General features: G+C 42.7%; 1 protein-coding gene across 2 annotated transcripts in view; it reads left to right on the forward strand.

Moving 5' to 3' along the window:
- The window catches only part of RAB23 (RAB23, member RAS oncogene family), a 50,989-nt gene that overhangs the window by 20,468 nt on the left and 8,084 nt on the right, over positions 1-22,437 (forward strand). For both annotated transcript variants that reach the window (XM_033936566.1, XM_033936565.1), the window contains exon 5: positions 8,781-8,863. In XM_033936566.1, the coding sequence (XP_033792457.1) occupies positions 8,781-8,863 (83 nt within the window). The remainder of the gene's footprint in view (positions 1-8,780; positions 8,864-22,437) is intronic.

Consider the following 22,437-nt stretch of genomic DNA (forward strand, 5'->3'; position numbering starts at 1 on the left):
CATTTCGCAAGGCTCTCACCTGCATGATGCTGCCAGAATGGGAGTCCCAGATGGGACCACCAGGGCCTTGTACCACCTGTATACCTTTGCCTTTGAAGGCATAGGTTGATATTGGGTGATGCACCTCCCCCCCCCCCAAGGTTAATGCTCTGGTCATGAAGTCACTAAGACATTGTTTGAGCAGTGGAACAGTGGAACAGCAGTTTAAGCTGGTCTTTTCCTTTGGCTCCTCTGGTGTCCAGGCCAGTATCTATGGGGGCTAAATGGTCTTTGCCATGCTTCTTTGGCTACAGCAGCTGCCATAGTCCCCGGGGGGGGGGGGGAGAGGTCTCAGCTGGAATCTATGGCAGCCTTCTTGACGGATATCCTTTATAATTGGTGCAGTTTTTCTCCCAGTCGGTGGCCACCACTGTGGTTATACCATTGGGTTACAGATACAGTGTTTAAGAAGTTCCTCACTCAGCTGCCCTTTAAGGGGTGCTTGCTATTTAGGAGGATCTGGAAAAGTTAGTGAAGGATACGAGGGAAGCTCAGCTTTGCCAGTTTCCCAAGCTGAAACAAAAAGGTTCTCACCATATCCTTGGACAGGGGTGCTCCAGGGTGATGGGCCTTCCCAGAATTCGGGGGCCGAAGCTCCCTTTTATCCCAGGACAAGCAGGCAGCATATTCTTGACTGATGGGTGACGGCACCGACGGAGCCCCGGTACGGACAATTTTAGAGTGATTGCACTCTAAGAACTTGGAAAGTTCTAGCAGGCCGCACCGCGCACGCGCGAGTGCCTTCCCGCCCAACGGAGGCGCGCGGTCCCCAGTTTCTTAGTTTCCGCGGAGCTAAGAAGACACACGTTTCAACAGCTGTTGAAAACTTTTTTCTATTTTCACCTTCCCGCTCGCGTAAACTCGTTGGGAAATATTGTTTCCCTCATTTTATTTTATTTTCTTTGTTAAAAAAAAAAAAAAACTTAATTCGTTTTTCTTTCATTTTTTCGGTTTCGCCCCAGCGGGGCCTGTTGCCACCATCGAGGCCTCGGCCTTCGATTTGGCTGAAGCCGTTTTTACATTCATGCCCCCTCAACCCGGGTTTAAGAAGTGCCAGCGATGCGCTCGACCAATTTCACTCACAGACCCGCACAACTGGTGTCTACAGTGTCTTGGTCCTGACCATCGAGCATCTACTTGCACCCGCTGTGCCACTCTTAAAAAGAGAACTTTAAAAAATCGACAAATCCAACAGCGATTATTGTTTGGTACCGAGATGTCGGATTCGGCGGCACCGGTCCCCACTTCGACCCCGACGCAGTCGGCACCTGCCTCGTCGACACCGCGCCAGCGTCGCACCCTTCAGGTAAGCCGGCTAAGAAGCCTTCCCCGCTGGAGCGCCCTCCGGTCTCAGTGGCAGCGAGCCCAATCCTGCCGACCTCGAGGCGCCTGCGGAAGCGCTCCGCTCCGATTGAGGTAAGCCCCTCGACATCGGGTTCCTCTTCGGAGTGTAGAGCGGCACCCAAGGTACCGCAGAAGAAAAAAGCGGTACCGGTGCCTTCACTGGACGAGGGCATTGCCGCTGTCCTGCAAGTACAGCTTAAAGAACAACTACAGCAGCTGTTACCTGCCCTTCTGAAACCGAGCCTTCCGGTCCCGGTCTGGTCTGAGCCTCCGGTACCGACAGTGGAGCAGCCTCCTTTGTCGGCATCCACCTTGTCGGTACCAATGCATACCACTTCCTCGGTATCTATGCCAGTCTTAGCGCCGGAACCGAGATCCTTACACCAGGCTGTTCAAACATCGGTGCCGACACAGCCTATAACATCTCCCGGTACCGTTTCACAGAGGTCTGGGAAGTCGATGCATAAAGCTCGACACCTAGAACCCTCCACACCGGAATCCCGGGACCGCAGTTTTCAAGTGCGGGACCCTGATCTGTGGGGCGATTCGGAGGACCCTCTTCTCTCAGAGGGAGAGTGTTCATCAGGAGAAGAGGATCCTTCTGTTTTGGATCCATCCTCTAAACCTGATGCAACTTCTTTTACCTCTTTTCTCAAAGAGATGTATGAATCTCTCTCTATTTCCTTGGAGGCTGAATCCAAAAAATCCAAGGCATTTCTTGATGCTCTGGATTTTGACCAGCCTCCAAGGGAATTTCTCAAACTGCCTCTCCATGACATATTAAGAAAGACATTTTACAAAAATCTAGAGACACCCTTGACCATCCCAGGAGCTCCCCGCAAACTGGACTCCTTATATAAGGTCATACCTATTCCAGGCTTTGACAAGCCGCAACTCCCCCATGAGTCCTTACTGGTGGAATCTACTTTAAAGAAATCCACGGGGGCTAGTGTATACGCTTCTGTCCCTCCTGGCAGAGAAGGTAAGGCCATGGATAAGTTTGGCAAGAGGTTGTATCAAAATGCGATGCTAGCAAATAGATCAGGGAACTATGCTTTCCATTTTTCTTTTTACCTTAAGCATCTCATTCAGACTTTGTCATCTTTTGAGAAATATCTCCCTGACCGTAAAAAATCTGCCTTTCGCCAAACTTCTTCATCGCTCTTACAACTGCGCAAGTTCATGGTCAGATCAATCTATGACACCTTTGAGCTGACCTCTAGGGCCACGGCTATGTCGGTAGCTATGCGGCGACTGGCCTGGCTCAGAGTTTCAGAACTCGATGTCAATCATCAAGATCGACTGGCCAATGCACCTTGTTTGGGGGATGAGTTGTTTGGAGAATCCATGGATTCCACTACTCAGAAACTCTCAGCTCATGAGACTCGATGGGACACTCTCCTTAAGACAAAGAAGAAGACCCCCACCTACTAGGCCTTTTCGCCAACAATCGGCCTATCAACGTAGATTTGTGGCTCGTCCTTTACCTCAGACCCAGCAGCAACCCAGGCGTCAGAGGCAACAACAGAGGCTAGCTGCTAGACCAGCACAGCAGCAACAGCAGGTGAAACCTCCCCCTTCACAGAAATCAACTCAACCCTTTTGACTTGGTTCTCCAGGATATAGCCAGTCTCCCTCCTTCTGCCCATCTTCAGCAGCCCATAGGAGGACGCCTTACTCATTTCATAAGCCGTTGGGAAATCATCACCTCTGATCAGTGGGTCCTCAACATCATCCGCCACGGCTACTCTCTCAATTTCCAGACTCTTCCTGCCCAAAGTCTGCCAAGAGAGTCTGCTTTGAACACTTCTCAGTCTTTGCTCCTTCTTCAAGAGGTTCAATCCCTCCTTCTGAATGCCATAGAGGAGGTTCCTCTGGATCAAAAGGGGCAGGGATTTTACTCCCGTTACTTTCTAGTTCCCAAAAAGACAGGAGATCTCAGACCCATTTTAGATCTTCGCGATCTCAACAAATGCTTGGTAAAAGAGAAATTCAAGATGCTTTCTCTAGCTACTCTTTATCCTCTTCTCAATCAAGGCGACTGGCTATGTTCCCTAGATCTCAAAGAAGCATACACTCACATACCGGTCAATCTGGCCTCCAGACAGTACCTCCGCTTCATGATCAACCATTGTCATTACCAATACAAGGTGCTACCCTTCGGTCTGGCCTCCTCTCCAAGAGTGTTCACCAAATGTCTGATTGTGGTGGCCGCCTTTCTATGTTCCCACCACCTTCAGGTGTTTCCTTACCTGGACGATTGGTTGATAAAGGCCAATTCTTCTCAGATAGTACTCCAGGCCACCAACCAGACCATCATGTTTCTACAACTTCTGGGGTTCGAGATCAATCTACCCAAATCTCATATTATCCCCACTCAGAGACTTCAATTCATTGGGGCGGTGCTGGACACAGTCCTCATGAGAGCTTTTCTGCCGTCCAACCGTCTTCACACTCTCCAATCTCTGTGTCAGCAGGTGCTTCATCAACGTTCCATCTCTGCCAAGCAAATGATGATACTCTTGGGTCACATGGCCTCCACAGTTCATGTCACACCCTTCGCATGTCTCCACCTACGCACTCCTCAATGGACCCTAGCGACCCAGTGGTCCCAAGCGACGGATCCTTGCTCACGACACATATCTGTGACATCCTCTCTTCATCAGTCTCTACAATGGTGGTTGATATCCTCAAATCTCTCCAGAGGTCTTTTGTTCCATCTACCTCCTCATCAACTTGTCATCACCACCGACGCCTCCCCTTATGCCTGGGGAGCTCATTTGAACGAATTCCAAACTCAAAGACTTTGGACAGCCCAGGAAATGAAACATCACATCAACTTCCTGGAACTCAGAGCGATGTTTTATGCCCTCAAGGCCTTCCAGCATCTTCTCTTTCCTCAGGTCCTTCTACTGTGCACAGACAATCAAGTTGCGATGTACTACATCAACAAGCAGGGTGGGACGGGCTCTCGCCTCTTGTGCCAGGAAGCCCAGAAGATTTGGGCTTGGGCCACAGATCACCACCTATTCCTAAAAGCTATCTACATTCAGGGAGAACAGAATTCCTTAGCGGACAAGCTCAGCAGAATTCTCCAGCCTCACGAGTGGACACTCGATCCTTTTACTCTGCAGTCCATCTTCACTCAGTGGGGCACTCCTCAGATAGACCTCTTTGCAGCTCCTCACAATCATCAGCTGCCCCACTTCTGCTCCAGGCTCTACTCTCCTCACCGTCTGGCAGCGGATGCATTTCTCCTGGATTGGTCCAATCTCTTCCTGTATGCTTTCCCTCCTCTGCCTCTCATGCTCAGGACCTTGTTCAAGCTCCAGAGAGAACAGGCCACCATGATTCTGATTGCGCCACGGTGGCCCAGGCAACATTGGTTCTCCCTTCTACTTCAACTCAGTTCCAGGGAACCTATTCTACTTCCACAATTTCCTTTTCTGCTCACACAACATCAGGAGACCCTTCTGCATCCCAACCTCCAGTCTCTGCACCTGACAGCCTGGTATCTCTTGGGCTGACTTCAAATGATACTCTTTTATCTCTGCCCGTTCGTTCTGTTCTGGATGCCTCCAGGAAACCGGCCACTCTGCAATGTTACCATCAGAAGTGGACACGGTTTTCTTCCTGGTGTCTTCTTCATCATCATAATCCTACGTCCCTTGCTGTGGAGACCGTGTTGGATTACCTTCTTTCTTTGTCTGATTCTGGTCTCAAGTCTACTTCCATCAGAGTCCACCTCAGTGCTATTGCTGCTTTTCATGAGCCAGTCCATGGGAAACTCCTTTCAGCTCATCCCTTGGTCTCCAGATTCATGCGAGGACTTTTCAATGTGAAACCACCTCTTAAACCTCCTCCTGTGATCTGGGATCTTAACGTGGTTTTTTGAGCCTTAATGAAACCTCCGTTTGAACCTTTGGCCATGGCTTCTTTCAAATTTCTCACTTGGAAGGTTCTCTTCCTGATTGCTCTCACCTCTGCCAGTAGGGTCAGTGAGCTCCATGCACTAGTAGCAGACCCACCCTTTACCGTCTTTCATCATGACAAGGTGGTTCTGCGTACACATCCAAAGTTTCTCCCTAAGGTTGTCTCTGAATTCCATCTCAACCAATCCATTGTTCTGCCTGTTTTCTTTCCGAAACCTCACTCTCACTCTGGAGAACAGGCTTTGCATACTTTGGACTGTAAGCGGGCTTTAGCTTACTACTTAGACCGTACTAAGCCCCACAGATCATTCCCTCAACTCTTTCTGTCCTTTGATCCGAATAAATTGGGACATCCTGTTTCTAAACGTACGCTGTCCAATTGGCTCGCAGCGTGTATTTCTTTCTGTTATGCTCAGACCGGACTGACTCTGGAAGGTTCTGTCACGGCCCATAGAATTAGAGCTATGGCAGCATCTGTAGCTTTCCTCCGTTCCACTCCTATTGAGGAAATCTGCAAGGCTGCCACTTGGTCCTCAGTTCATACTTTTACATCTCACTATTGTCTGGACGCATTCTCCAGACGGGATGGTCACTTCGGCCAATCTGTTTTGCAAAATTTGTTTTCCTAATGGCCAACCTTCCCACCATCCCTCTTTTTGTTAGCTTGGAGGTCACCCATCAGTCAAGAATATGCTGCCTGCTTGTCCTGGGATAAAGCACAGTTACTTACCGTAACAGGTGTTATCCAGGGACAGCAGGCAGATATTCTTGCGTCCCACCCACCTCCCCGGGTTGGCTTCTTAGCTGGCTTATCCTAACTGGGGACTGCGCGCCCGCCCGCGCGTGCGCGGTGCGGCCTGCTATAACTTTCCAAGTTCTTAGAGTGCAATCACTCTAAAATTGTCCGTACCAGGGTTCCGTCAGTGCCGTCACCCATCAGTCAAGAATATCTGCCTGCTGTCCCTGGATAACACCTGTTACGGTAAGTAACTGTGCTTTGTGGCCTCCAAAAAGTTTGATGACTTGGGCTCCTCTTGGTGGGGCAAAGGTTGCTAGGCCTGCAGAATGAAGACTCTCTGGGCCTCTTTATAGTTCCAGTTTAAGGCAGGTTCTTCTTCCTTTTCAGAGGGTTGGGGGTCTGCATCACTTTAGATCAGTGGGTTCTGGAGGTAATCAAGAAAGAGTAATCTCTAGAACTCGCCTGCCCAGTTCCTGCTCCTTTTTTGTGTCTCCTATTGGTTTAGAGCTAAATTGCCAAACAGTAACTCATACTCTTCAGTATCTTAGACTAGAAGGATTGAACCCATTCCAAAAGCAGAAAATGGGCTAGAGCAATGGTCTATTTATTTTATGGTTCCAAACAAGGGAGAATTTTTCTGCCCCTTCTGAATCTAAAGGGAATAAATGTTTGTCTCCACATCCAGCATTTTTGCATGAAAATTCTTTGGTGATTGCCTTGGTTCACCCAGGTTCATTCTTGATCTTCCTGAACTTCATAGAAGCCTATACTTCTATTATGGAGCATCAAAACAGTTTCTCTGCACTTTTTAATGTGCTTAGCTATCACTTTCAGTTTCGGCTTGGAGATGTGGAATGGCCTAGTGGTAGAGCTGCTGCCTCAGAACCCTGAGGTTGTGGGATCGATCCCAGCACTGCATCTTGTGACCCTTGGCAAATCATTTAATCTTTCATTACCCCAGGTATAAAATAAGTACCTGTATATATGTAAACTGCTTTGAATGTGTAACCACAAAAAGGTGGTATACAAGTCCCATCCCCTTTCCCTTCTTCCTTTTGGGTTGGGTATGGGGCCATGTACCTTTTCCAAGGTGATGCTGGTGGTGATGGCCCATCTGAGATACCAGGGTATTTTGGGTACATGTTTACCTGGGCAGTTGACTGATCCAGAGTTGGAGACCAGGGGGGCCACTTCTCAGGTTGTCGCTCTCCTGGAGGGCCTGGGCTGAGTGATGAAGAGTCACCTTCTCCCTACCTTGGTCCTGGAACTTTTGTAAGTTCATTTCAGCACAGCTGGATTTCCTCCCAGAGGACCAGACAGTAAAGTTGCAGGGCCAGAAGTGCAGACCATGTGTGTTTCTAACTCTCAAAGTGAAGGATTACCATCAGCCGTTGGGTTCCAAGGCAGCAACTCTGGAGGTGGTGCCTTGGTCACAAACAAACATACATCCTCTGCAGTCGGTTCTTTTTTCCCAGGTGGACCCCAATTTCTCAGGACTTAAGGCGTCTTTTTCATCTCTCTACAAAGTTCTATTTACCTCCTCCAGGAGGTTTTGCTGGACTCTGCAGTGGATTGTGGTTACCACAATCCTATGTAAGTCTCCTTGCTTGGGCAATTGTTTGGGAAGAGTGGGTTAGGAACCTTAGTCCCTACTGGAGACAACATGGTTCATCAACCATCTGGAAACTTGGGAGGTGTGCCTCCAGGGCTTGGTGGAATTCCTTCCTCTACTTCAAGACAAGGTGGTCTGGGTGAAAAGTCATATGATAGGCCATGTAGAGAAACCAGGGATCCTGCACACATGGAAATAAAAAGTTTTGTGCCTGAGATTAACATGGGATTTTTGGTCTGGAGTATACTGTATGTGTTGTAAAACATAGAAACATGACGGCTGATAAAGGCCAAATGGCCCATCTAGTCTGCCCATCCACGGTAACCATCATCTCTTTTTCTCTCTCTGAAAGATCCCACGTGCCTATCCTAGGCCCCCTTGAATTCAGACAAAATCTCCCACAGCACATTACCTACTAATATCATATCTACATTAAAGCGTAGTGACAGCAACATGTAGGGATTCCTTACAGCAGTGAAAGCAAAGAAGCTTAAGAACATGGGAAAGATGGATGGTAGATCCTGGAAAAAATTGTCTGACATAGTCTTGGGACTGCAGAGAAGATTCACCTTGTCAGCAGGACAGTGAGTCTAACCACAATGCAAAGCAATGGAGTGGTTCAAGAAGAAGAAAATGAGCATCTTCAAAGCCCAGATATGAATTCAACACACAATCTGTAGAAATACCTAAAGACTGCAGGCTACAGATAACCAACCACCTTGAAATAGCTTGAGCTAATGGTATTCTGGCAAGAATAGTGTGCACAAACTACACCATCTCGCTGTGCAAAATTAGTTGACGCTTATCCTAAATCATTCATGTCTGTTGTTGCCTAAAAAGAGAGCTTCTACCAAATATTGAGTGAACGGGTGTAAAAACTAATGCAATCAAGACTTTTTTGTTTCTTATTGGTTTTATGCTACATATTGGGGCTTATACCAGAAAATCCCTCTTTAGCCATTCTGTGAATACACATGGTATGAATCGGTCCTGTCTGAATGGAAAACTTTTCTGATGAGGACTGTATGACCAATATTCTATACACTAACAATAGGGCTATTATATATCATTGTCTGTGAAATATTTTTACAGCATCTTTTTGTTTACTGTGCAGTGAAGAAGCAGAGGCCTTGGCAAAACGATTAAAATTTCGATTCTACCGTGCCTCAGTGAAAGAAGACCTAAATGTAACAGAAGGTAGGCTATTAATGTATGCACATAGTTTTGGCTTCTCTTGATAATCAGTGAACACCGCATTGAGTTACAGTAGTGAAATGGAATGACCAATGGAATGAAAGCTATAGAATTTCATGACTTCTGGGTGACGTTTGGCAGTGGCCATAGCAATCAGATATAGTAACGTTTATGAAATTTAATGTCATAGGAGACTCATTAGTATGTCTAGATAAAAGACTGTTGGTACAATGTGAAAGCTTTTGCATAGCCTGCCATTCTATCATGATTTCTAGTTCTTGACAGCATTTTTGATTCATGTAGTTAATATCCCACAATCAAAATATTGTTACAACACAAAATGGTTGTTAGCTGATTTTATTAGTCTTTGTATTGTTTATCAGTATTTTTATATGATATCTGCCTAAAACAATTGGATTATGGGGGTTATAAATATATGTAATAGTCATAAAATACTAACAAAATACAATTATTTTAACAAAAGACTGGTAACAAAATTAATTAAACTGAGGTAATATATTGAAGCAAGTAATTTAAAATATAGAGAGTAAAGATCTTAATAGCTGTAGTATTTTTATTTATTTTAAAAATTTCTGTTGCGCTTAAAACCTAAGCAGATTAAAAAATTGACAATATACATAAATTCATTTACAAATGGATCATCCATACAGTTCTAGCAGAATCAAAAAGCTATCATTCTAAAAAAATGCCTTAATAGATGAGTTATCAGAGATTTTTTTGAAACTCTTCAGATCTTAGCATAGCCTTAATGGACCATTTAAATCATTCCATAATTGAGGACCTGCTACTGAAATTGCTGCCATCCATGTTTTCTTGTAATGCACCTTATGTATATGCCTAAGAGTCAACCTCATAGTGGATCATATCTCAAAGAATGAGATGGTAAATATTTTCTTAGAACTTACATCAAGTACCAAGGTGCCTTTCCATAAATTACTTGAATAAATGACCAAATATTCCTAAAATTAGCACCAGAAAAAAATAAAAATTCAATAGTAAATACAGTGTCAGAATATTCATAGTCTTCAGTCAGGTAGGCTACCCCACCATACAAGTTAAATAACACAATCTAAATAAATCACAAATTTTCTCCAAGTCAACAGTCCATTTTGGAGTAAATAAAAGAATAATAATAAAAGGCCAAGCTTGAGCTAAAGGTAAGTCTCCAATTTTTTATTTTTTTTTAATCTTCCTCACCATTTACTACCTTTCCCTCCCTGTTCTCTTCCCACTTCTCTCCTCCCCCATCAGCACTACCTTCCTCCTTTTGGATTTTTTTTATGACAAGAAGAATTAGATTGAGAGAGGTGCTGGGATGTATCACAGGTATAGAAAGCTAACCAGGTAATAAGTATAGAAACCCAATCAGGTCGTGCATGTGCAAGACTGGAGGGTTAGGACTTTGGGAAGCTAGGACTTAAATGGGAAACCAGGGTGGTAAGGGGACCCCCTCTGGGGATTCAGACAGGTCTTGACCTGTTTGGGCCGCCTCGGGAGCAGACTGCTGGGCAGGATGGACCTGTGGTCTGACCCGGCGGAGGCACTGCTTATGTTCTTATGTTCTTATTGGCATTGCTTCATACCACCGCTGCTGCCTCCACTGACTTATTTCTGAAAATGAATCCAGACAGAGCCCTTTAGTCTCACAAGGCGCTGACAGAGAAGAACACAAGAGTGGGCATAAGGAGCATTATTTGACTCCCTTTTCCCCAGGAGAAAATCATCCAGGGTATCTGCTGATCCATTGTTCAATTGCATTGGATTGCATTGGATGGAGGCAGGTCTGCAGATTTTGCATGCTGCCTAAAACAGGAGTGTTGCACATTGCAGGTCAGAGGACAGCTAAGGCCCTTGTCATAAGCAGCAAATGAATTCAGACAAGTGGGTTATGTCCATCTACCAGCAGGCAGAGATAGAGAACCAAACTGAGCTCTGTCATATACCATCAGTGGTCATAGAAACAGAAGTGTCTTTTGCATTTTGAATTAGTGCTGCCCAATTCAGGGAAAACTTTTTCAATTCAATTCAGCCTATTAATCGATTTATTTATTTATTTATTTTTTATTCGATTTGCTTTTCCCGCCCAATTCAATATTTTGTTTTATGTTTTTCAAACATTCTGGTGGGTTTATTTTGTAGCCTCTTCACCCAAGCCACCTCCCATTGCTCTCTTCAATCCCACACCGGCGCTGTGCTGTAATCAAAATAAAAAATATTTTTCTTCTCTCTGTTAGGTCCTAGCTCACGCTTACTTTCTAACACCAGCTCTGGCGGGATACACATTTCAAATCTGACATATTGTAATCACAAATTAGAAAATAAAATTATTTTTTCTACCTTTTGTTGTTGGGTCAATTTATTATTCAAATCATATTGGTTCCAGACTCTGGTTTCTGTTTGTCTTCTGTTAACTTGCTCACCAGTGTCTCCTGCTCATTTGATGTTTTCTTCTTTTTCCATGCTCACCATCCATCTTCCATCTTTGTGCCTTCCCTTCCACTGCCATATCCAACATTTCTGTTTCTTTCCCACTGTCTACCATCTCTCTCACACTTCCTTGTGCCCTGGGTCAAACCTTTCTATTCCCCTCCATGCAGCATCGCTCCCTTCCTCCCCTCCATTATCATGTGCAAAATTTCTTTATCCCCATTCACCATCTCTCCCTGCCCTCCACTCTATGTCCAACATTTCTCCCTCTCTCTTCTCCATGCATATCTCTCTTCCCTCCAGGATTTCTCCCTCAAACCCTTCTACCTCTTTGTTGTATCTCTCCCTTCCTTTCCTCCACATCATGTCCAACAATTCTTTTCTCCTCTCTCCCCCCATGTGCAGCAGCTTTCTGTCTTTCCCATTTCCCTATGCAACAGCTTACCATCCATCCTATCACCCTGTGCAGCATCTCCCAACCGACCCACCACCACCAGCAGCACACCATGAGATCTGACATACTTCGGGCCTCCTAAAGCAGCCATGGTGATGGCCAGCCGAAAGAAGCAGTGCTAGGGCTCTGGAAGTTCAGGCCAGTTTTTGGGATGCTGGTTGGCTGTAGCTCTGTTCATGTGATTATGTCCTGGGCCTCTGTCGTGGTGCAGAACATGTGGGCTGGCATTGGAAAGGCCGTTTGCCAGCAATGCTGCTCCTGCGGTTGGTGACTCTCTGGAAACTTGCTGACTGCTGCTCTGCTGCTTCTACGGAACTGTCAGTTTACCTGCTGATTCTCCTCCTTGGGGTTCATGGGCCTTGTGCTCTCCTTCTCAGTCATGAGTGCAGGAGTTAATGCTTCAGAGGTTCCCGTGTGGCTGCTTTTTTTGCACGCATTCTTTTGACGGTGGCGGCCATATTTTCTCTTGTGCAATCGGCATTTTGGGCTTTAGGCCTTCCCTTCTTGAACTTGACAGGCAGCAGGAAGAGGAGACAAGGCAGTGGTGTTCCCTGCCTGTTGCTTGCTTTGTGCTTTGGGGTGAAATCAGTCTCTTTTACAGGCTTTGGACTTCTGGAAGTAGAAACATAAAAACACGATGGTAGATAAAGGCCAAATGGCCCTCCTGTCTGCTTCAGTGCTGACCATGCTACTCACAGGTGGAGATGTCTATATGTCTCCATTTGAATACTTCTATACGTATATATTTCTGGTCAGGTGCAGGACTGGCAGATTTAGGTTTTCCTCAATGGAGGTGAGTATATTTCCTTAGGGCAAGTCCACACAGGCACATCTGTGGTGGTGCACCCTTGGCCATAGATGGGGCGTCTATCACACTGCCCTCTATAGATATGGGCAGTTCAGGGGGCATGGCTTCAGCTGTTGAGCTGAGCCTTGTCTCTGCTGGAACAATGTGGCATCCTTCTCGAGCTGTAGATTGTCATAGCTGCCCTCTACCCTTTTCCTCAGATTGTGCAGCATGGCTTTCAAGCTGTCTGCATGTTGCTGTTCCTTGTGGTTCTTGGTCACACCTTTATTGTTTGAGTGGGGGTAGACTGTTTCCAGTTATAATTCCATTTCATCTTCTGCAGCTTCCAGCTTGATTCCACGTTTATGGTCTGGGCTCTCAAGGGCATTATTCTCACCATTGACGGGCCTTACCTCTGTGACGGGTGTGCATTTCTCTCTATCAGCCTTTTGTTCCCCTCTCAGGAGGTGGTGGATTCTGTTTTCAGGTTTGACTGTCCCTTGTATTTGTTGATTTCCATTCTCTGGGGGCCAGTTGACATGGTGGCATCCTCTAGGCTTCTGGGCCTTGCTTTTGTGGTCCCATCCTTCTGAGGACTGCTTTGCTACATCCCACTCATCTGGATTCATCTGCTGATGATGACAAAGAAAGAAAACTTATCTCTTACCTAATAGTTTTCTTTTCTTTAGTCACAGCAGATGAAACCAAAGACCCACCCTTTCTGTGTTGTGTTTCTCTTTTTTCCATAGGACTTGTGCCTTCTAGTGGTGGTGTGTGGATTTGCTGACAAATTCACATCTCGGAGCTCTGAGGAGAGAGTTCTCAGTCTGTGTCAAAGTTTGTCATGTTCTTCTGCTTTGTTACGAGAAATACTGACTAACCAATTCTTTGCTACATTATCGCAGTTACCATCCCAAATCTTTACGTAATAGCATACCCACTGGAAAGATGCTTTGTTTGAAACGTCTGTTCATCTAGTGCAGACTTCAAGGTTCAGAGTATGACCCAAAGATTTGGAGAGCGTGGGTATCCTAGCAATATTGTTAAACATGCAGTGATCGTGAATGGCTTTTTCTTCCTAGGTCCATGTCTACTCTTGTTGATCAAAGAGTTACATGTGTCTTATCTTTTGCTCCTTTATCTGGTCCGTTACAAAATATCATTAACCATCATTGGCAGTTGTTAGGGTTTCACCCTGAATTTAGGAGCAGACCTAGGTTTGCCTTTAAGCGTGGCAGGAATCTGAGAGAACAGCTTAAACACCATTCTAACTATAATACAACCGATTCTCAGTTGGGTCATGCCCCTCTGTGGTTCTTATAAATACTGCCAATTTTCTTTGGATGTTAAGAATGTACTTATCCCCAATGTGAACACCACTTTTGAATTACATCATAAGATGAACTATAATTCCGCTCAAGTTGTCTATGGGATTTTCAGCCCCTGTCATAAGTTATATAATGGGCCAACGAAAAGAGCTGTGAAAATTCGTATTGCTGAGCATCTTAGTTGCATCGGAACTAATAAAACTGATGCTCCTCTTGTCGAACATTGGGTTCAATTTCATCACACACTAACTGATTTAAAGTTTTGTGTTTTTAAGCAATATCATTTAAGGAATGGGGATGATATTTCTCAGCTACTGACCTACCATGAGCAGTGACTCATTTTTGCATGGGATACTGTTATCCTTCATGGGCTCAACAGAGAAATTGAGTGGTTGATACTACGCTAAATTTTTTTCCTGTTCTCTGTTTTAATTTTTCCCGGTTTTTCTAATTACTTCAGCTGTTTTGTTTTACGTCACATAATGGTGCGTTTTATAATGCTGGAAGTTCTGAGAAAGCTGTCGTTATGCTTCCGGTCTTCTAACGGCATTTACCGCTGCTCATGGCTGAGATTGTTTCTTTTCCCAACCTGGTAAGAAGCCACTAAGATAATGTTTTAGTCACTTTATTTTCTTTTTCTTTTTTTTTTTCTGCTCTTTTCTTTTCTGCTAATTATGTATTCCCATGTGTTCCTTACTCTTTAGTGATTTTCTTCCTCTTGACAAAGAGATGTTCGAAACACGACTCATGTTGAGGGAGCTGAATATGTTATGAATTGACTATGCATGAATTTGTATTATCTGACACAATGAATTTGCACTCGCCACTCTTTGGATGAATTTGCATTTGCACCACGTACTTTATGACTTCATCTTCATTTGCATTGGGCTGTGGGATCACGTGGACTCAAAGTTGTTCCAGTTGGATTTAATCTGTTTCAGTTGACTGAGATTTACTCTTCTCCCACTTCTACTTGAATTACTACATCAATGGACCTATTGCTGATCGTGTGATCTATTTCAGATAAGTTCTGTATTTTTTCTGAACCTCTTTTTTATTGAGGATTGTGCTTGCATTCTTAGAAGTGTGGATTATTGAAAGTCTAATGAGCTAATTTTTATATTGTTTTTTTTAGTCCACTGGATATTGCATATATATGTTTATTTTATCTGTTATCTGAATAAAGTATTTATTAAATTATATATGATATATAGTATGTTGTATAAATGGATTCTCTTTATTAATTAGCCAAAGAGATTTATATCATTCAGCTCAGTTTGGTTCTCTGTCTCCACCTGCTAGTGTATGGACATAACCCACTCGTCAGGATTCATCTGCTGTGACTAAAGGAAAGAAAATTATCAAGACATAATTTTCCTTTATGAAAGATTTTTCCCCATAGTCCTTTAAAAAAGATAACATGGTCCAGGGTTGCAGATCATCTGTAAGTGCTGGCATCCAAACCAAATATCTTATCTAGGAAAATGGGGATTCTAAAGTTTGGTGACTTGTTATTGGACATCATATTTATTTCCTCCCAGCAATTAGGTATTTGGCTACCCTTCTTCCAGTATTTCCAGCTACATAATTTTTTGAGGATTTATCACTATAGTCATTGTTCAGTCTTCACAGCTTGTAGATAGTTACAGTATAAATTGATATATTGGGCATATTTTATTTATTTGGTTTTATATGACAGTTGTGACAGTGTTCAAGTCAGTTTACAAAGAAATGGTAGCTCAGCAACCAGCCTATAACTGTCACAAAGGGAAGAATTTTTTGCAAGCATTTCACCAGTTGAACAGTACTCTTAAGAGACTTATTGCAGCCCTCATTAGCAATTTATTTTTTTCAATTCAGGGCCAAATGACCACAGGACCAATGCTCAAAGCCTAACCGGCATTGGAGGCAATTAGTACCAGACTAGCAAATATGTTAACATGCGCAGAATATTCAGAGGGTTCTAATGTAGGAAGAACTATGCACACCAAAGATAGTCACAAATTGAATTGAAATGTACTCAAACAGATATTAATGAGGTCATTTGATATTCCCTCCCAGTGCAGGAAATTTACCGCCAGCTCAGGGATATGGCGTTGATGGTTTTGAAGAGAGGATTTTTTCAGCATTTTAGCTGTCTATTTTGTTGTCTTTTAGAAGTGGAAGGAAGCCTGTGCAGCCTATAAATCATAATAGAAGCAAATGTATGTGAGTCTGTGCAAAACTGAAATTGAGCACACACCAGCGTCATTCTTCTGTTCTTAAATTCAAGTTTTTCAAGGAAAAACAATTTATGAAATGTTTATTTTTAAAGGCACAGAAGAACGGTACCAATGTGTACTTGTACGTCTGCTGTTGTCCGAGTATGCACACAAGAACTGCGCTTACTGTGAAACTCTTGTGTTCATGCGCCAGGCACATTCCTACTCCTTTCTTTCGGTTTTATAGCATGCATATAATTTAAATATCATTTCCTTTGAGCATTGGAGAGCTAGGTTTCTGCGTTGTTCTAGCACTGAGTTTATACTGTTGGCTTTGGTGTTGGACCTTTGAGCATCAGAACCCAGGACTTTGCCTTGGGCACCTTTTTTTTTTTTTTTAGTGCTTCCCAAGAACTGCTTTGTAGAGGAGAGAGGAAGTAGCAGCAATGGGCTGAGAACCAAGAAGACGAGTTTCAATTCCCACTTCTGATACTCTTTGTGACCTGAGGCAATTCACTTTATCTTCCATTGCCTTTAGGACAGGAACATATTGTACCTGGATATTTATAACCACTATACAGCACTAAATACATCCAATACAGCTAGTGCAATGTATAATTATTTAAAAATTAAATTGCTGGTTGGATTACAGTAAAACCTTGGGATTGCAAGTAACTTGGTTTGCAAGTGTTTTGCAAGACAAGCAAAACATTTTATTAAATTTTAACTTGATGTATAAGCAATGTCTTGCAAAACATTACATACAGTACATACAGTATACACACATCACAACATCAGAACTGAGCCGATGGTTCTTCTCTCTCTGATGCTACAGGAGTGTAGTGACTGTTCTAAATGAGCGAGGTCTTGCCATACAAGTACATACAGTATTTTATATTAAAGTTTTTGGGTTGTAGAACAAATCGTCTGAGTTTCCATTATTTCCTTTGGGGAAATTCGCTTTGGATTACAAGCATGCTTCTGGAACGAATTATACTCACAAACCAAGGTATTACTGTAGTCCTATTTGAAGGTGACAGTTTGTGCTGCTTGATACAGGCACTAAAATAGTTTGTTCCAGCTCTGTCCTGAATTTGAGTTCACATACATTCACCTCCTAAATAATGAAAATAAGGGTTTTAGAATATTTCAAAACAATTTATAAACCCCCTGCTTGCTTAGCAGATGAATTCCCACCCCCCAAAAATCAAATTTCTAAATAAAATGCACTTTGCAGATGGAAATTGATAGTAACAAATTTGCAATCCAAAATAGGATTTCACACTACAATTAATGCAGTAGATAAAAATATTTGTTGCTGCTAGTATAGCTGATTTTGTAGTTTTTCATACACACAAATGCAATTGTATAACTGGGCACATGCAGTTAAACGCCTTGCATGTGTAATGAGCACTGTATGCTATTCTGTAAGAGTGTGTAACTACAAAGAAGCATACATATGGACAGAATACATGAGGGGCATGGACATGTCTCCAGCTTGCATACACAACTTATAGAATGCTTTGTTATACATATTTCATGGGTCTTTTTATCTGTCAGTGCTTTGCTAATAAGAGTGCTTTATATTTTGTTCTTGTGTACAGGAAAGTTCTTGGTCCACCTCTACTTCTGTGCACTTAAGCATGTCCATTTATGCCTTCCACTGATGTAGCGCAAATGGTTGCACCTAAATTTAGACACACCGGCGTGAGTTTACGCTAGTATTCTATAACAGAATCGGGGGGCCTAAATGGAGGCATTCTGTTACAGAATTTCCCCCACAGCATATTGTTGTTTAACTGGGTTTTGATATTGCTTCTTCTTTCCAAGGTTATTCCTAGATGCTTCAAATGTGGAATTCATCAGAGAGCCACTAATTTTGCAAATATCTGATTTCCATGTCATCTAAAAAAAGCAACTTTTATTTTCACGTATGAAATTTAATATTTCAAAACAACAATTAAAATGGACTATATCACATTTATATATATTTTTTTAAACATGTTTATTAACGGTGAAGCAGCACATACAGTCAGGCGGCAACAACGCCAGAACCTACAAGCAAATATCACAGGAGATATAGAAACAACTGGTAAATGCAAAACAAACCAGAAACATCAGGAATTCGGAAGGAATCCGTAAACAAGAAATACAAGGAAAATCCCCGCCGTAGGCAGTGCTATCTTCACCTATTTTTACTTAACCCCCCAAAAAAACAAGTAAACATTCCCCAAGCCCAACTCAAAAATCCATGCACACCAAGCGCACACATAGCAACAACAGGCACACCCCCAGTCTTACTCACCCCCCCCCCCCACGCAAGCAAACAAGCATCCCCCATCCCCCCCATTCCTAGATAGAAGAGCTGTCAAAAGAAAAAGGCCTACAGAAGGAAAGTAGAAGGAGAAATAGAAGGTCACCCAGTTAAGCAGAGGACTCCCAAGAGCCCCCAAAAGGGGGTCCTCGCCTCGGGACTAGAAACCCAAAATTATCTGTCATGGGGTACTGGCTCCGGAGCAGAGATCGAGCGCAACAAGCCTTCCCACAAGGCCACATAATATCTTTTATCAGAGTTGGAAGATCCCACATACCATTGACGTTCAAAAGTGGCCATGTCCCGCAATTTGGCATGCCACAGCACAATGGGAGGAGGGGCCTCAGAAATCCAGCTAGAAAGAATTGCTTTCTTAACCGCTAGGAATACATTATAAAGGATGCGCCGCTGGGGGACAGACAAACCCTGTTCAATCACATTTATATTATAACCATTAATATTTAAAAAAATCCCATGAGAAGGGGAGAGAGTAACGAGCAAAAGAAAAATGGGGAAATGTAAACCTCAAATCATAGGACAGAGTAGACTACAATCAAAGATATCAAACAATTCTTTCTTTTACTGGAAGAGGACAGATACCAGCTATCACACTCAATAGTGGAGAAAAAAAAACCTCACCAGAAAAGAGGAGCTTTACACTTCAGCAATCTGCTCGATTATAGTAAGCTCAACTGTTATCATAGGTCTAGAAAAAAAACTCTACTGAATCTTAGAGCAGGAAGCATAGCCTTTCTCATTCACAACAAGCAAACATACTGTAGTTACTTTAGAATACTCTCCAAAAATTGATGGGACAAATTAACTGTATTTATCATCCAAAAAGCCATCTGCTTCCTGACCCACACAATGCAAGTCCCAACAGAAGTACCCCGTTTCACAATAAGCATGTTTAGGGGGGGTCAGTCGATACGGAGAATCCTGAGCACAACTTTCACAGCTATTCCAAAATGCTGCCATAAAATACATATAGACTTTATATACAAGAAGAAAAAGTTTAAAAAATATACAAAAAAATGATCCATTGAAGATATTGGCTCATATTATCCTTCTATGAACTCTAAATAAAGGAAAGTGAGCCCTCTGAGGAATGTACATACATTAGATAAATATTCAGTGGTTTATAAGATAGTACTATGACTATGTTTTGATATGCTGGGAAGATTTGGTGAGCCATAAAATGCATAGCATGATGATGTCATCATAGCCCTTCCTACAAAACACCTTCCATTCAGTAGAATGATTTAAATGAAGGCACCAATGATTGCAGAATATACATCCAGCGCTGTTTCTTCTGTTGCAAGACGCGGCATATATTGCCATGATGGGCACTCGCAGTCAGTTGGTTCAGGACCAAACAACAAAATTAAGAAAATGCTGTTTCTTTAGTAAACAATGTTCCACCATAGGTTCTGTCAGTTTTCTAGCCAACATACAAGGTCTGTGCTTAGTCATTCATATCCTCAATTGATGAGAAGTTTGCCCCACACAAGAGAATCCACAGGGGCAAATCAATAAATAATTGGCATTATAGGAGATCCAAGAAGTATCAGAATGAAGCTGGAAAGTCTTTTTAGATTTAGGATCTATAAAGCTACATCCCTCCAACATCATCAGCAGGCTAAACAATGGCCACATCTTTGATGTCTCTTAGGAGCCACCCCCCTCTTCCCCTCAGAAGTCTGAATTTCAGCTTCCCACTCTGATTCATTGGAGTTTTTTTCTAGATCTATGATGACAGTGAGCTTATTATGTTACAGCAGATTGCTGACGTGTAAAGCTCCTTTTCTTTGATAAGGTCATTTTTTTCTCTACTTTATTATACGGTGTAGTAGCCAGTATTTGTTTTCTCAAAAACCTAACTCTCCCTCCTCTTCCGACATCCTAGCCCGCTAACACTCTTCCTTCTCCGATCTTCACCCAACCCTTCCTTGGAGTTCCTTTCTCATTATAATTCCTGTAAACCGTGCCGAGCTCCACAAATGTGGAGATGGCGCGGTATATAAACCCAAGATTTAGTTTAGTTTAGTTTCTAGTACAGTGGTTCTCAACCCTGTCCTGGGGACCCCTCAGCCAGTCGGGTTTTCAAGATATCGCTAATGAATATGCATGAGAGAACTTTGCATATAATGGAAGTGACAGGTATGCAAATCTCTCTCATGCATATTCATTAAACACATAACATACATTTAGAAGAAGATAACTAATACATATATGCACACAACATTAATAACTTATTAATCAATCTTACTTTTTCATAATATATAAATATATTGAATATACCACCCTTTGACTTATAACAAACACCTATTTCAACAGACAACCCAGGCAAATGCCCTTGTTGCCCTGAAAACCTGGTCCAGTGTTTTATTTAAAATGTCCTTGCCAAACTGGTGCTTCATGGATTAAACTCCTGTTTTCATGATAAAGATCTTGTTCTCTCTTGAATAACAACTGACAAAATGTTCAAGCCAGCCCAACACAATCTTATGTTTCGCACACAGGCGTCCTCAGGAGCTGAAGCCACTTCAGGTTTTCACTGTATTTTTCTCTCTACAAGATAAACATCATTCCACTATCATGCTGACCTTAACTTATATATCAAATACCACTTTTTCTTTTCAAAATTATATCAGTATAACACATACTTATAATCACATTTGTTAATCATACAGCAACTGCAGCTTAGGCTCAAAAACCACATCTCCCCTCTGGAAGGAATAAACCGAACTACAAGACCTGACAACCTAACTTGCTCTTATGCTGCTGTGTGCTATGTTATGTGGTTAAACAAAAAATAAGGGAAGATTTGAATACGTCCGTTAGCAGTATTGATTGGGATTCAATGTATATTCATTAGGGATATCTTGAAAACCTGACTGGCTGGGGGGTCCCCAGGACAGGGTTGAGAACCACTGTTCTAGTAGAAAAGAGTAGAATTGTTTGATATCTTTGAAATGTAAACCTCCCAATTCACTTTTTTTAATAATTAGCCCATGAAAAAAACACCCGTAATTAAGTTGAGCAATAAATATCTCTAATTGTATAGCGTCAACAATCAAATACTTATATGGGAATTTAAAATAAAAAATAGCCTCCTAAAACACATTTGAGGCTTCAGGGCTTTGTATTTGAATTGGAAGTACAACATCAAAAAACTTGTATTATATCGTTTTTAATCACTAATATTTTATATTTCTCATTAGAGAAAGTGATGAAGGTTGCTTTAGTGAAAACATTTTCCTGGATTTCTCCAGAAATTCTGATAAATCAAAATTAAGAACATAAGAACAAAAGCATTGCCTCCGCTGGGTCAGACCCGAGGTCCATCGCGCCCAGCAGTCCGTTCACGCGGCGGCCCAACAGGTCCAGGACATGCACAGTACTCTTCTATCTATACCCTTCTATCCCCTTTTCTAGTAGGAAAATGTCCAATCCTTTCTTAAACCCCAATACCTTACTCTGCCCTATTACGTCCTCTGGAAGCGCATTCCAGGTGTCTACCACACGTTGAGTAAAGAAGAACTTCCTAGCATTTGTTTTGAATCTGTCCCCTTTCAACTTCTCTGAATGCCCTCTTGTTCTTTTATTTTTCGAAAGTTTGTAGAATCTGTCCCTCTCTACTCTCTCTATGCCCTTCAAGATCTTGTAAGTCTCTATCATACATCAAAACATCAAGCCACTCCTTCCAAACCACTCTCCTTCCAAACCTTATTAGAAATGTAATAACCGTAGGCAAAATATCATAAGCAGAAATAGTAAATACCTCTTTTAAAATACTTCCTAAACAGTGTCTTGCAAAGCTTTCAGCTCAACAATGCACTATTGAAACCAAAACCGATCAAATACGGTATTCCACAGGGGGCCCAACTTTGCCTCCTATTATTCAATCTCTACACTACACCTGTCCTAGACGTAGCTTGCAAATTCCAAATACAGAGTCACTTCTTTGCGGATGACATCTAACATCTACCGCTAGGAGAAACCTGTGATGCCCAGATCACAAAACTCTTAAACTGCCTCTCAG

Source organism: Geotrypetes seraphini, chromosome 3 (assembly GCF_902459505.1).
Source record: "Geotrypetes seraphini chromosome 3, aGeoSer1.1, whole genome shotgun sequence".
In the NCBI taxonomy this organism is placed as follows: domain Eukaryota; kingdom Metazoa; phylum Chordata; class Amphibia; order Gymnophiona; family Dermophiidae; genus Geotrypetes; species Geotrypetes seraphini.